The 15,667-nt window shown below is 44.5% G+C and overlaps 1 protein-coding gene and 1 pseudogene across 2 annotated transcripts; both read left to right on the top strand.

Annotated features, from left to right (window-relative positions):
• The first annotated feature begins 285 nt into the window (after window positions 1–285).
• Window positions 286–1,530, top strand: LOC310870451 (glutamate dehydrogenase, mitochondrial-like; annotated as a pseudogene). Its single transcript has one exon. The product of its transcript is annotated as a glutamate dehydrogenase, mitochondrial-like (transcript).
• A 2,682-nt stretch (window positions 1,531–4,212) lies between these two features.
• On the top strand, window positions 4,213–12,066 carry kctd7 (potassium channel tetramerization domain containing 7). Its single transcript, XM_083781671.1, has 4 exons — window positions 4,213–5,861; window positions 9,047–9,216; window positions 10,329–10,507; window positions 11,399–12,066. The coding sequence occupies exons 1-4, from the start codon at window positions 5,409–5,411 to the stop codon at window positions 11,776–11,778; spliced, it is 1,182 nt and encodes a 393-aa protein (XP_083637797.1). The 5' UTR covers window positions 4,213–5,408; the 3' UTR covers window positions 11,779–12,066.
• Window positions 12,067–15,667: the final 3,601 nt, after the last annotated feature.

The raw sequence follows: 15,667 nt of genomic DNA, 5'->3' as shown, positions 1-15,667 counted from the left end.
CTCTGCCGCGGATGCGGCGCTACGGCTCCGTTGCAGACCAGCACGAAGACGACCCCAACTTCTTCCGAATGGTGGAGGGCTTCTTCGACCGCGGTGCCGCCATCGTGGAGGACCAGCTGGTGGAGGACCTGCGCACCCGCGAGAGCACCGAGCAGAAGAGGAACCGCGTTCGGGGCATCCTGAGCATCATCAAGCCATGCAACCACGTACTGAGCCTGTCGTTCCCCATCAAGAGGGACAACGGCGAGTGGGAGGTGATTGAGGCGTACCGTGCCCAGCACAGCCAGCACAGGACGCCCTGCAAGGGAGGTATCCGTTACAGTGCCGATGTGTCCTTAGACGAGGTGAAGGCCCTGGCATCTCTGATGACCTACAAATGTGCCGTTGTTGATGTGCCGTTCGGAGGGGCCAAAGCCGGAGTTAAGATCAACCCTAAGAATTACTCTGACAATGAGCTGGAGAAAATCACAAGGAGGTTCACTATTGAGCTGGCCAAGAAGGGATTCATCGGACCCGGCATCGACGTCCCGGCTCCTGACATGAGTACAGGAGAGAGGGAGAGCTGACACATATGCCAACACCATCGCACACACAGACATCAACGCCTATGCGTGTGTGACAGGGAAGCCCATCAGCCAGGGCGGTATCCATGGTCGTACTTCTGCCACGGGTCGTGGAGTGTTCCACGGCATCGAGAACTTCATCAATGAGGCTTCGTACATGAGCATGGTGGGTCTGAACCCTGGCTTCCAGGACAAGACCTTCGTCATTCAGGGCTTTGGTAACGTGGGTCACCATTCCATGAGGTACCTCCACAGGTTTGGGGCCAAGTGTGTGGGCGTGGGCGAGATAGACGGCAACATCTACAACCCAGAGGGCATCGATCCCAAACAGCTGGAGGACTACAAACTTCAACATGGGACCATCGTGGGTTTCCCTGGCGCTGAGCCTTATGAGGGGAGCATCCTGGAGGCTGACTGCCACATCCTGATCCCCGCCGCTGGAGAGAAGCAGCTAAGACGCGACAACGCCCCCAGGGTCAAGGCCAAGATTGTTGCCGAAGGTGCCAACGGTCCCACAACTCCAGGCGCCGACGAGATCTTCCTTGAGAACAAGGTTATGGTCATCCCCGACTTGTACCTGAACGCTGGTGGTGTCACAGTGTCCTACTTTGAGTGGCTGAAGAATCTCAACCACGTCAGTTACGGACGACTGACCTTCAAGTACGAGAGTGATACCAACCGCCACCTCCTCATGTCCGTACAAGAGAGTTTGGAGAGGAAGTTTGGCAAGCAGGGAGGACCCATTCCTGTTGTGCCCACAGCTGATTTCCAGGCCATAGTTGCTGGTGCTTCTGAGAAGGACATTGTCCACTCCGGATTGGCCTACACTATGGAGAGATCCGCCAGGCAAATCATGTGCACAGCCAGCAAGTACAACCTGGGCCTGGACCTGCGGATGGCCGCCTACGTCAATGCCATCGAGAAGGTCTTCAAGGTGTACAACGAGGCCGGGCTTACTGTCACTTAAACCATACAACTGGCGGCCCGGGCCCCACCATCACTTAATATCAAAATACTGATATATTTCAGCTGTTGCAATTCTAAACATGACCCGCTTTAATTACTTTTATGTATATCTTAATGACTAGTATTAAGGGTTAGGGTGTTTTTTTATGTCAAATGTATTTGTATTTAGTTCATAAAGTTAACAGAACTCAAATTAAAGGCATTTGAAATTAACCTTTTTGGATTCCAATTAAAAAATAATTATTCAGGATTTCAATTCAAATAATAGCAATAATAGCTGATCTACAAGCTCAAAACGTGTCGCGTTTTGAGCTTGTAGATTGGCTATTTTTGCTACGACAGTAATATGCAATGTGGCCCTCTGGAGCGAGTGTGGAAATATAGTGTCCCTCTCCATCGTCAAGGTTGCCCTGCACCCCTGACTTAAACAGCCCGTCACCCGTTAGCGTTTACCTCTCCCCATAATACCCCAACGGAAGAATAATACCATCCCCACGGATGGTTCCTCCTTTGCCCGTGCATGTCATACACCGATGCACACTTAACGCACACTGGATTTGAGTGAATATCACATTCATTAAAATAAATATCTACATATTTACACATACCAATACTGTACGTTGTGAGAAAGAATGACAACGCTGAGGAAGGCTGAAACGAGTCCGTTGTCCGTCAGAGGTAAACAAACCTTGTGAAAGGACATTTCTTGTGTGCCGACTATTTCTTCATTCCCATTTATACTGTACTTTGTGTAAATATGTAGATTTTGTTTGTTTTCTCTGTCCCCTCGATCTCCCCCCCCCCCCCCCCCCCCCCCCCTTTATGCCAACGATGAACCTCTGCCCAAAGATTTCCAGAACGGCCTGTTATAGCGCCACCAGGAGGCCGCTTTGTGCAAAACAAGTTTTTGGACAGTACACCTACAGATTTTGTCCAAACATCACGCAAATTGGTACACAGTCTCTCTAGAGCCATTCAACGAAACGTGTCTTTCAGATTTCTCAGACTCCATCCTGATTGGCTAAGATTGGCTTCCAAAGTTCGCAGGAGTGCTCAGTTTCAAACAAATGCTGCAAATCATGAAAACATTGTGTGATTTCCGTAAAATTGTGCACGCACGTTCCCACTAGGCAGAGGAAGAAATGTCACGTGAACATTTTCAACTCAGCCTCATGATGGTGCTATAACTGGCCGAAAAGTGTTTTTACCTCTAACTGCACGAATCTGTGGATAACTTTGTATGCCAACTCCATAGAGGCCAATTTTTCACATCTGCTCTTTATAGCGCCAGCAGGAGGCCGACATATGTAAAACACATTCTAATCATCATCTCGACCATCTTGACCTTCTTGACACACACACACCCATATATATATATATATATATATATATATATATATATACAGTGTTATATATACAATATTACTTAAACAATAATATACTACTTATTACTTTTTATAAGTAATAAAGTTACACTACTATTACTCCCTGAGAAAAGTAACTAGTTACTTATTACTTTTTTCTCTCGCCCCCAGTAATTGCATATTTTGTCCCCAAAAGTCTTACTTTGCATTTTCAACATTAGCAGTCCCCCCTCCCCTATTCTGCAGTGTTTATTTAACTCTAAAAAGTGTACTGTATAGTGTACACATGATGATGGGTCCATTTGTACACATATTTGAAGTAGATTTTTTCGACGTGGAATATAGCTTCTTCCCTATGCACAACTTGCAGCGGACAATAATGTTCATCTCGTCTTGATTGCGGACATACTCAAAATAATGCAAATACTTCCAAGTATTGATGTTATAACGCTTTGTTGTGCCGGTGTCTCTGTCTCCTCCACCTCCTTCATGGTTAGTTTGTTTACGTCTCTCTAACAGTGCAGTCTAACCGTTAGACTGCACTGTTAGAGAGAAGAGACTCGTTAGACTCTAACGAGTTACACACACTGGTGATTTTTCTGTTTTATCCTCTTGGCCTATACTTTCCTTGAACTGTGGCCATTCTGCAAACTGTTGATACAATTTTCAATCAATGAATCAAACAAATAAACAAACAAACAAACATATTCAACTGATAGGTAAATCAATATCCTATTATAGTACATGTGTTTGGACACCAGGTGGCAGTATCGCATGCACTGAGACAAAGTTGGAATTGCGTTGATTATAAGGCGCTGAATATAATAAACCATTGATCAGGTAACCGTAACATTAACAACAACATTCATTGGTGTAATGTGGCCTTGCTATTTTCAGGAAAAAGTCACATTCTTTGACATGATTGCATTGGTTAAAATAATTAGAGATTTACATTTGGAATCCGGATGGCTTCCTGCCTTCCTCGAAATGCAAATGCTGTTTGCACTTATAGTTATTAAACTGTTCTAACTTCTATGTCACCAAATCACCAATCCTATATAAATTGATTCATCTCATATATGTTTTGAATGAATGAATGATCCATTAATTAATTGAATCAATTCATTGAATGAATGAACGCATTAATTAATTAATTAATACTTTATTAACAGTTTGCAGAAGAAAACACAGGAAAGTAGAGTAAAGTAAATAAACTGCGGATTTAAAAACCGAAGAAAGCTTATGGCTTATTCCATTAAGGGTCATTTATATTCTATTAATATTAATTTCTTCATCTGCCATATTTGTTTTATGTAAAGACCATAAAATAATTCAACTTGGACATTAACAAAAAGTGCGTGTACAGTGTACACAACCGGAAAACACGATCAAAATTCAAATCATTACAAAAACGCAATACCGTATTCAGCTGAAAGCACCTTTTCAGTTCATCATCATCATTTTTTGACCGCGGTCGAGATCAAGACTTCCCGGTCCTTCATTACCATCCCCAGTTCCTGCTTACTTATTGATCATGCATGTGTCCCTATAGGTCTAGGACCTAGCGATTACATCAGGGAACGACTGTTTTTTTTTTCTTTTTCTACCTCTGGTCCGCTTTGAGGCAGGACTCCAGAGAATAAGGGAAGATATAATCTCATTGTCAGCTCTGTAGCAGTGGCAACACGCAGCAGTGGCTGGCAAACTGTGTTCCCAAACACCGGGAGGCTGCCGTATATTAGATTAGTCTATTTTAGTTTATACATTACGAGCTTAATGAACTTCCCGAATGCACCACACAGAGCCGCCCTCTTGTTATACCATAATTGGTGACCTGTCAGAATATGTACTCTACGGTACTCTCATCAATACTCACTCTACAGGCTCGGCGTTTCTTTCTCCTCTTGGGTAAATATACATTACATAATGAAACCTGACCTGAGCCAGAGAGTAAGAGAAGAGCTGTTGTCGCTGCTGCCCTCATAATAGGTCACCAATTTCGGTTGCACCAGTTCAGTTCAGAGGCTAGTTTATTATTGTCAACCACGTGATTTGTGTCTGTCTGGTGTGCGGCATTCATTCTGCTACTACAACAACAACCACATATGTTTGTTTTGTGGTTGTTGTAGTCCTGTTCCTGTATTAATATTTAACAACAGCTCCTGTTCTATATGAAACATCCTTGCTTGCGGTCCGGTCGGCACTTCAGCGGGACCCTGGCTGCACTGAGGAAGAATGTACAGTGGATTTATTTGACGGGTGGGTGCCTCCCCTCCTGACCCAGACCAGACAGACCCTCCTCGGTTCTCTGCGTGGCTGCCTGGCTGGCTGGGAGGCTGTGTGTGTGGGTGTGTGTTCCAGCGTAGAGGAGGAGGTCAGGAGGAGGAGGAGAATCGCAGTGTGTTTCCATAGCGATCGTTGCATCGGACTAACGGACTTCACCCCCGCCGGGGCCTCGCTCGGTCTCATCTACACCGTCGCTACAACCACGTCGCTGGTGTGCTTGCTTGCTTGCATGCAGCAGAATGGATCCGACGAACCACCGGCCAACAGCGGCGGCGACCCCCGCCGCCACCACCCCCCACCGCCGTCCCACTCGTTCAACAACATCCCCCCCGGCCCTGGCCCCGGTGCCGGCCCGCTGCTGCTCTCGCCCGCGGCGGCCACATCATCATCGTCGTCGTCGTCGTCGTCTTCGCGGGTGAGGAGGTTCGTCCAAGAGAGGCAGCGGACGCTGCCGCTGCCCAGAGTGATGGTGGTGTTCTCCAGCGACCACAGCGGCAGCGAGAACAACAACAACAACAAGCCAGATGCCATTGCCGCCGCCATGGCGAGCTGCTCCTCGGACTCCTCCGCGGAGGAGGAGTTCAGAAAGCCGCCGCTGGCCATCGCCCCGAGTCCGGCGGCGGCGACTCCCAGTCTGACCCTGGGCAAGGCGCTCCGCTCGACCTTCAGTGCATCACAGGAGGTAGGTAACCGTTACGTTACAGTAGTAAGTAGTAGTAGACTAGTAGTAGTAGGGGCCCTGCTGTGTGTGTGTGTGTGTGTGTGTGTGTGTGTGTGTGTGTGTGTGTGTGTGTGTGTGTGTGTGTGTCATAGCCTACTGTAGGCTTGATGTGGTATGGCTTGATGTGTCCTCAACGTGGATCTGTTCTGTTCTGTTCTGTTCTGTTCTGTTCTGTTCTGTTCTTGGATGAATGACTCCTGAGTCCTACTTGACTTTCTCTGACACAGTTGCAGGGACCCCCCCCCCCCCGAGGAGAAGATTTATGAAAAATAAAATAATAATATTCAAACATCTTAAATTAGTCTAGTAGCCAGCCCATAGAGCCCCATTGTGAACATGTTGAGTACACCAAGGTTTTATGTTAGAAATGTTTAGTATTGTATGTAGAAACTGCCGGATGCTAACTTTCATAATTTGGGCAATTTTCATAATTGGCATGTAATATGTGACCATACCAATTACAACCTATAGAAGGCAAAATATTCAAAATGTCATCATGTTTTATGTAGCATGTGACGTGTCAAACTAGGGGGTTTTCATGATGCTGAATCCATTCCAAGCATTTGTTTTGCAAAAAAACACTCATTGGGCTAAAAACTGCCAATGCCGTCATCGCAAATTGATAATGTCAGTGGCCATGTCCGTTTTAAGCCAATGAGTGTTTGTTTTTGCAAAACTAATGCTTGGACTGGATTCAGCATCATGAAAACCCCCTAGTTTGACACATCACATGCTAGATAAAGCATGATGAAATTTTGCCTTCTATAGGTTGTTAATGGTATGGTCACATATGCCAATTATGAAAATTGCTCAACATATGCAAGTTAGCATCCGGCAGTTTCTACATGCTGGGGACCCATACTAAACATTTCTAACATAAAACGTTGGTGTACTCAACATGTCCGGGTTCACTTTTTGGCTACTAGGCTAAATACTAATACTAATTAGCAGATGTAGCCTACAAGCTCGCTGCATCCGAACACCTGCCTGTAGAAAACACCAGGGATGCGGGCACCGAAACAAACCTACCTTCTATGATGTCACTGAGCATCATAAAGGTACTGAAGGAGCCACCCACCTCAGACATCAGCAACATTATGAAAATTGTCCGCATGAAAATCACAAGCTGACACGCTGTGAGCTTGTAGATCAGCTATTTCTACAAGCTCACAGCGTGTCACCTTGTGATTTTCATGCAGACAATTTTCATAATGTTGCTGATACCGGACGGACACAACATGCCTGCAGTCAGGATAATCGCTGTACATGTGTGACTCATTGCTGATCGATGCCGTGGTTGAGTGACACGGTAGCTAGTGGTTCAGAAACTGTTTTGGGTCTCTCTCTCTCTCTCTCTCTCTCTCTCTCTCTCTCTCTCTCTCTCTCTCTCTCTCTCTCTCTCTCTCTCTCTCTCGAGTCTCGACCTGAACAGAGATTAGACGTTTGCCTGACCAGCCTCTCCTCTTTAGCGTAAATAAAAAGAACGTTTTTGCTACTCACCAAAACAAAGGCGAGTTGTGTCATTAGAAAGCCTACTTTCCTTAGTGGACGCACTCTGAGCCCCCCACCACACGTATAAACTCAACTTTTTCGCCAGAAAGGGATTTTCTTTCACCAGAAAGAGAGATATTCTCTATGAGGCAACTCTCTGGGCAATATCGGTAGAAGGCGCAGCGGAGTAACTAAAAGTATTCTTTTCCTGGTGGAAACAAAATCCCCTTTTGGCCAAAAAGTACAGTTTATACGTGTGGTGGGGGGCTCAGAGTGCGTCCACTAAGGAAAGTAGGCTTTCTAATGACACGACCCGCCTTTGTTTTGGTGAGTAGCAAAAACGTTATCTTTATTTACGCTAAAGAGGAGAGGCTGGTCTGCATTCATGCGAGCGGCGGAAGTTGAGAGTAACATAGCTCTAAATGAAACGCATTAGAGCTTTGGACCAGAGCTACCTGGGACCCAAACTAGTGAAATTTAAATAGCCGATCTACAAGCACACAACGCGTTGCTTCGCGCTGTGTTGCAAGCTTTTTTTTTATGGAATATATTACATTGGGTAAAGTATACCCGGGTTTAGTGATGGTGTGACAAAAGTTGCGTTTAGTGTTCTAGGGTTAGTGATATTACATGCGCACTGCATATTCTCCAGGGGTCTGTCTGTCCACACCTCTTGGCTCACAATATGCCAGTGCTCTGTAGCCAGTAGGCCTATAGCTACTAGCTGGATCATGACTATGTGTTACTGTAAGTGTCAGGTCTCATAATGTTCAAGCCGAGCTGATGGATCCCCGTATGGCCTGTCAACAGTGTTGGGCTTGCTAGTACGGTATAATACCCAGTCGGATAATCTTGTCTCTTTAACCACTTAAAGGGTTAGTTCAGCTTTTCGGACTTAAAGCTGTAGGAAATACTTTGCCATTAATATGTACCGGTAGTGGTTGCAAAGGTATTAATTGATTGTCAGTGTGGGAGTTCTGGGCTGGTTTTGGTGAATATTAAATAGTTCCAGTCATTTGGTTTTGTGCAGGTCTAGGGGCCAACTCATTAAAAATAAATTAATACAAAACAATAGCGTCATTCGTATTGTTGACCTATCTCTACCTTATAGCGCAACTTTTGTTAAACTTTGACCCCTCTCTCACATGGAACTATGTTTTTGTGCTGCTGGCGTAGCGATACTGGACACAAACAAATAAGTCAAAAAATCTGAACTAACCCTTTATACCCTGTATAGTTCCTCAGGGCCCCATAGAGATGCTGTCCCCACCTAAATCTGAACGCATCCTCAGATAAGGCCCTACTTGAGGTCCCTAGGACGAACCTTGTCACCAGAGGTGATCGGGCCTTTGGCCCGGGCACCCAGATTATGGAATGCTCTACCGATGATTGTGACTTGCTATATGTTGTTTTGTGTTTTTTAACCTTGTACTGTACAGCACTTTTGGAACCTTGTTCTGAAAGGTGCAAAATATGACTCTTATAACGTCGTTGAAGTGGGACTCATAAAATGTCCCCTAAAAAAGCCCATTCCTGCATCCCAGGACTACTACATTGAAAACCTATTTACATCACTGCTAAATACATCAAGAGTAAATTAATTATCGCACGCCGCTCGCTGTGCGAGTCTCATCTTCACGTCTGATCCCATCCAGTTCCCGGAGGTCATCCCCCTCAACGTGGGGGGCACGTACTTCACCACCCGCCTGTCCACGCTGCGGCGCTACGAGGACACCATGCTGGCCGCCATGTTCAGCGGACGACATCACATCCCACGCGACGCAGAGGGGCGCTTCTTCATTGACCGGGATGGGGCGTACTTCGGGTGAGCACCACCTCCCGACCAGTGGTTAACTTCTCTACCTTTTCGGGCCGTGTCCCACCAAAAGAATCGTGTTTGAACGGGGGACCCCCCCCCCCCACCTTGACAAACACTTGGAAAATTGGAATTGTAGGATTCGATCCATTACATTTACTTTTACTCGGTTCCTTAGATGAATATTGTGAAAATAGCAGATCTACAAGCTATTTTCAAGATGTTTGCCTCTTTTTTACATTATTTGTTTGACCAGTTTTTATAGTATAGTTTGTTGATTACTTTTTATGCAGTAATGGTCTTTTGTTCTCTCTCTTTTTTCTTTCCTTGTTTTTCTCTTCTTTTTTTTTTCCTTTGTGGAAGGACAGTCTTAAAAGTCCTTAAATTGTCACTGGGCGTATCTCGAACTAGGTCTAGCTGATAATGACAACATCTAATGTCACAATAGTTTTGACAAATTACCTCATCCATGTTGTGGATGGTTATTCGTGCTTTCACAAAATATTCACACAATGATATTTTTTTTGATGAATAATCATCAGTAACAATGTCTATATAACATTATAAATAATAGTATAGCTAAAACAGCCAGGTAAGTTTACAGCTTGACATCACTTCACTGTAATGCTTAGATTAGTCTTTCATAAGAGGAAAAGATAACACTTGGCCTTATCATGATGTTAAGATATCCCAGACCATATCTAGTTTCATATAATGATATTAATATAATGATTTATTACCCAGCCCCCTATCTAGAATCACGTCTTTATGACTTTACTTAATTTTAAGTGAATTTCGTCATTTATTTTCCCCATCTGTGAGTCTGAACGTGAATGTATGCTGGACATTATGCTATGTTGTGGTGGTGTTTGAGAGGCATATCCATTGTCTTGTATCATTTAAATGCACCACAATGAAGCCAAGAGTAATTTTTGCATGTGTACAATACTCTTTTCTATTCCGCATCGGTCTGTGTGTTATTGATATTTGATACAGATGCTGTTGCTGCTGTATATCCATTTTTAAACTTGGGTCTCGTGATGATAAGCCAGTATTGTATTGCTTGTGTACTGTCACACGGGTTGCGTCTGCCAACGGTATATATCGTTTCCCTTCCAAAGTGACATCCTAAACTTCCTGCGAGAAGGCGAGCTACCTCACAGAGAGCGGATCCGGGCGGTGTACAGGGAGGCACAGTACTACGCCCTGGGACCCTTGCTGGACAGCCTGGAGGACCGACAGCCACTCACCGGAGAGAAAGTAAGGCAGGCCTTTCTGGACCTGCTGCCCTACTACAAAGGTGTGTGCCTCGTTTGTATCTGAATCTGCAAAGCGGAAGCCTCAGTGTTAATGAATGTACTAGGCAAAGTTGAACTCTGAGTTCTGACTCAGTAAATCCCGTTGTTCCGATGTGAGGAGACAATATACGTATTGCAATACATGTCTTCTGTGTCTTTGTTCAGTGAAATGCGTTTGTGTTCAGGCGTGTCGCCAAACACGTCGTTTCGTGTCATCTGGCATAGTCATACTGAATGCACTCCCAATAAATTAACGTGAAACAACATGCCAGGTGATGTAAAACGTCACAGTCGAGTCGTACACTTCCCCATTCGCAGGAGGAATACGCAGAAGTCAATGGACTCTATTTTCTCCGGTGCCTTACTTTAAATAGTTTGAATAGCCGATCTACAAGCTCACAATGTATCGCTGTAGATCGGCTATTCTGAAGTATTTTTAAAAATGTTTTTAGGGATCAACGGTAAGGCCCATAAGGTCCCACACAAACGTGTCGTTTCCCACCATGTGACATACAGAACCTACACCTGTGATGTGACATGAAGGAATCCACCAAAAGTCTATTTGTCAAAACACCTGGCTTTGTCAGGAGGAGTATTAAATAGTGTTAAATCTATTCTAAAGAAAAAAAACACACCCGTGTGAACTGAGTGGTGCAACTCCCCCCCCCCCCCCCCCCCACCCCCTCTCTCTCATTAGCAGGCAACAGTGCAGCACTCTCTCTCTCTCTCTCTGTTTCTGGCACAACAGCGCCCCTACTGGTACTAATAGTCATACTGGTGCTCATTAACATCACATACATAGGTGAACAAGACGGACATTGCTGTTCCTTGGAGTGGTTGCACCACTCAAAAACACACGAACAACCCCAAACTGTTTTCTCCCTCCTCCTCAGACAATCTGGAGCGCATCGTGGAGATCGCGAAGCTGCGGGCCATGCAGCGGAAGGCGCGCTTCGCCAAGCTGAAGATCTGCGTGTACAAGGAGGAGATGCCCATCACGCCGTACGAGCGTCCGCTTTTCAACTCGCTGCGCTTCGAGCGCAGCGGCGACGGCGAGGGCAAGCTGTTCGAGCACCACTGCGAGGTGGACGTCTCGTTCGGGCCGTGGGAGGCGGTGGCGGACGTGTACGACCTGCTGCACTGCATCGTGGGCGACCTGGCGGAGCGCGGCATCACCGCCGATCAGCAGTGCATCGGCGTCTGCGACAAGCACCTCATCAACCACTACTACTGCAAGAGGCCCATCTACGAGTTCAAGATCACGTGGTGGTGAGAGACATGGAGGAGGAGGAGGAGCAGGGGGGGAACCTAAAAGCCAAATGACATGCTCCTTCTGACGTCGGAAGATCTCTCCCACGGGAGAGAAAGGCTTCCCGATGCTAGAGTTCGGAGGGTTCGGGAGTCGGGACACCGTGTAGGTGCAGGGGTTTCAGAGGAAAAAGTTCTTGGACCATCTTTTTCTGAAGGTCGGAATGACGCCAAATTATGCTTATGTCACCTTCCTTTCAGAAGAAAAGAAAAGGATCGGAAGGAGTATGGACCGCACTATATGTTCACCTTTACGACTCCCGGGTGGGTGGGTGGGTGTGTGTGTGTGTGTGTGTGTGTGTGTGTGTGGGGGGAGTAGACCACGAAACACTATGAATGTCCTGAATGGGTGCTTTTGTCTTCGACCGAACCTGGGTTGATGTGAGTGGATGATTGATCACCCTGATTACAAGAACTGACGACAAAGACATACGGAAGACATTGCCGAAAGATAGCAGAAATGATCATCTAGGATACAGTTTCACAACGAAGGGTTTGGGGGACCATCACCAGGTGTCCAAAATCCAAATGGACCCTTACAGGTCTGTAACTCTAGTATCAAATGGGAGTCCATCAGACAGGTCTCACCTGGCTCCTCATGGAAATAGATGTGTTTTTTAACACGTTGTGTAGAACAAATGTGACAATTTGCACAATTTACTAGTATTTAGACATTTAGCAGAGCGACTTACAATAAACAAGGTAAACACATTCAGAGAGACAGTGTAGTACCTCAGTAGAAAACTAGCATCATGAGCAAACTAAGAACCTGAAGAACAATATGCTATCAAAAATAAGAATCTGTACATTGAACCACTGTACCAGGTAAACAATGAATGAACCATAGAATCTGTCTAAATGACGTGCTATCTAAATCTTTACTTTGTGGTCAGGAAAAACAAGCCTTGGTTTTAGTACAAAAAACGTGATAACAAAATGACCACGGTACGTCTGCGTGGTCATCATGTAGGTCAAACTGTGCTATGAGCTAACTAAGGTGCGGGCAGTGTCACAGGAGTGCGCCCGCTTGTCGCTTCGCCTGTCTGATTGCCCGCGCCTCCCTAAATGCCCGCTCAGCGCTCATTGGAAATGATTTACAAGACACGTGTGAAAAGCCCTTGATGCATAACTGGGGAAATCTCCTACTGGACATACCCCGAACCCACACTGCAAAATGTGGTTCCCATTTGTACACCCTCAAAGTTACAGACCCATAAGCATCCCTGGGGGTCCCCGGACTTGAATTTGGGGTCCCGTGCGCTAGGAGACAGACAGTAGGCTCCGTCATTTGTTTCTGAAAATCTACTGAGAATCTTATCATGCTGCTACTGTAATATTTTAATGAATGAGCAAGTTGGAGGTTTTGTAAGCCAGTCGTTTGGTGTCATTTGCTTTCAGTTTTCCTGTTAATCATGATCATGTACAGTATGCTGTATGAAGTTCTTTCAAAAAAAAATTTAACGTTTTTTGAGAATTTCGAAAACAGATGTACGAGCTTTCCATACACCTCCAACTATAAGCTACTAGTCATCTGTCCAAGGATTGTTAGGATTTAATGGTAAATTCACATTTTAATTCTCATCCACAATCCCCATCCTGTTATGACCCTTTGGTGTCTTTGATATGAAAGGTACGCCTTCAAATTCACCCAGGATTCAGTGTAACCAGCGCTGTATGAATACACTACGTAAGTAGTTATGTAAGTAACTCTTTTGGTTCTGATGACTTCTATCCTAAAATTAGATTAAGGTGATCAATAACACCTATTCATCTTCATAATAATCTGTAGACCAATAGTAAAGCCAGCTTCATAAAAGAAAGACACGGTTATATGGTGGCCTGAAATCGTTGCTGTCAGCCAGAGACCTTGTATCTCCATGTTTCAACTTGTTATATATCTTTTGTAAAATAAATTTCCTACTTCGTCATGCAAGAATATCACACAAAAGCAGAGAAAAGGCCAGATTACAAGCTCTTTAAAAGTAAGTCTGAGTTTTATATAACCAATGAAAAGTATTAACTGAAGAGCATGGTTGGATCCATTGAATTGCAGGTTATTCTCTCCATGTCCTGGAAAGTAAAGGTGTTGGACATAGTTTAGTTTAGTTTAGTTAGTAAGTAATAATAACATGGGTTAACCAATCGAGGATATGACACAATAAAGTCCAGGACTGATTTCCATTGTGGTCCTCTCTAACAAACAGTACAAGGCTTCCACTGGACAGGGCTCAAGTGCATCTTCAACTTGTAACCAAAGTATAAACACCAAACACCCCATATTGAGTTGAGCCTGGCTGAGATCAAAAATCTTCCTTTGTGTTTAAATATTGGAGCTGTTGCGGTAGGGTGACATAACTCTTCTGCAAACACCACATAATATGGCACCATTTTAAACCGTGAGCTGTTAATGCAAACACTGCGGCAAAAGATTCATGGCGGTTTCAAGAGCGGGAATGTGACTACTCAAAGGTGCCATAATTGGTATTCAGAACTTCCAAAGTTTTCAGCTACGTATACACTACAGTTAGTAAAGTAACCCTTAATTTATACTTGCAAGTTGTGTGCCATTGTTGCACACTGACAATAGCCCATGTACAGGCTCACAAAGGCATAACGCTGAGACGCGTTGTAGATCGGCTGTTTTCATCGCACGGAACCGATGCACAACTATGCACGCACAAGTATGAATCACCTGATCAATTGACTTGAAAAAAGAAGCATTATCCATATGTAGGCCTAATGGTGTTCTTAGATGTTCTGGTAACTCGGTCAACCGTCAACCCCAATCCAAAACTAAATTTGAATCCAATTATTGTACAGAAATATCATAATAATAGCATTATGTTTGATTTTGTCAAGACAAGAAAAAGATTGTATTTGACCAACTCTCATTACTGCAACACAATTCTTGCTTGCTGCAGGAATGTAGGCTATTGCATTCATCTCCAAAAGGAATTTGGGTTAGGGTTTTTTCTAATGTCAACACATTTGCACTGTTGACATTTTCTCATTATATTGATATCTCTTCTCGTTATGCAGTCTATACGTGTCATTTCTCATTATTATTATTAATCAAGGACACTCGGCAGGCAGACTTTGCGATTGTCTAATACTTTTAAGTAACGGCAAGGCGTTATTTTCGGTCAACCCAAAGTTTATTTTTATCTGATCATCCCATATTGGATAATTTGTTCCTAACGGAATAAAATGACATCATGTCAGATACCTTTCTACCTGTCTGATACCTGATACCTGTCTTTTACCCCCTGTACCACCCTAATTAATTGAAATGTGTGTCCAAGTGAATGGCTTTTTATCTGTTACAATCAAGAAACGTGGTGGCTAGTGCCTTCCTATTCCAAGGCGCTTATTGCACATTTCTGCCAACATGCTTCTTGTTGGTTTTATGTGTACAGCAACTGAAAGAGATTTAGGATATACTGCCTTAATCACCAGATTACTGATCTTGTGGTGCTACGGTATAGATTAATTAACCAATTAAGCCCTGCAGGACTTCGTCTTGAGACAAAAAGGGACAATAGCCCATCTACAAGCTTGTAGATCACATTATTTTTGCACATGCTTTTCGTAAATCTTTCTGAAAACAGGGGAAAGAGAAGGAATAAAGAATGCCTATAGTGTCATGGCCAACGTACAGTAGGGTCAGACACCAGGTTGGAAGTGGTCAAGGTTAACAGCAGGTCTGATACTGATATGGACGTTATTGGATGTCAATATACTGTGTAGCCTATGTGGAACGTTCAAATCAAAACGACAAAGCTCAATCACAATATAGGGGCTGTCACGATTAATTGTCACTCAATATCCGATCGTGTCGCGATGCGACACGTTTT

This window comes from Protomyctophum parallelum (genome assembly GCF_964188405.1).
Source record: "Protomyctophum parallelum genome assembly, chromosome: 1".
In the NCBI taxonomy this organism is placed as follows: domain Eukaryota; kingdom Metazoa; phylum Chordata; class Actinopteri; order Myctophiformes; family Myctophidae; genus Protomyctophum; species Protomyctophum parallelum.
This window is presented reverse-complemented; position numbering and strand designations above follow the sequence as displayed.

What these genes read in the sequence shown, in the direction of transcription:
- kctd7 (XM_083781671.1), top strand. Translation starts at nt 5,409, where the DNA reads ATGCAGCAGAATGGATCCGACGAACCACCGGCCAACAGCGGCGGCGAC. An exon ending in CGGGATGGGGCGTACTTCGG is followed by an intron (nt 9,217 to 10,328) that starts GTGAGCACCACC and finishes TCCCTTCCAAAG; the next exon opens with TGACATCCTAAACTTCCTGC. An exon ending in CCTGCTGCCCTACTACAAAG is followed by an intron (nt 10,508 to 11,398) that starts GTGTGTGCCTCG and finishes CCTCCTCCTCAG; the next exon opens with ACAATCTGGAGCGCATCGTG.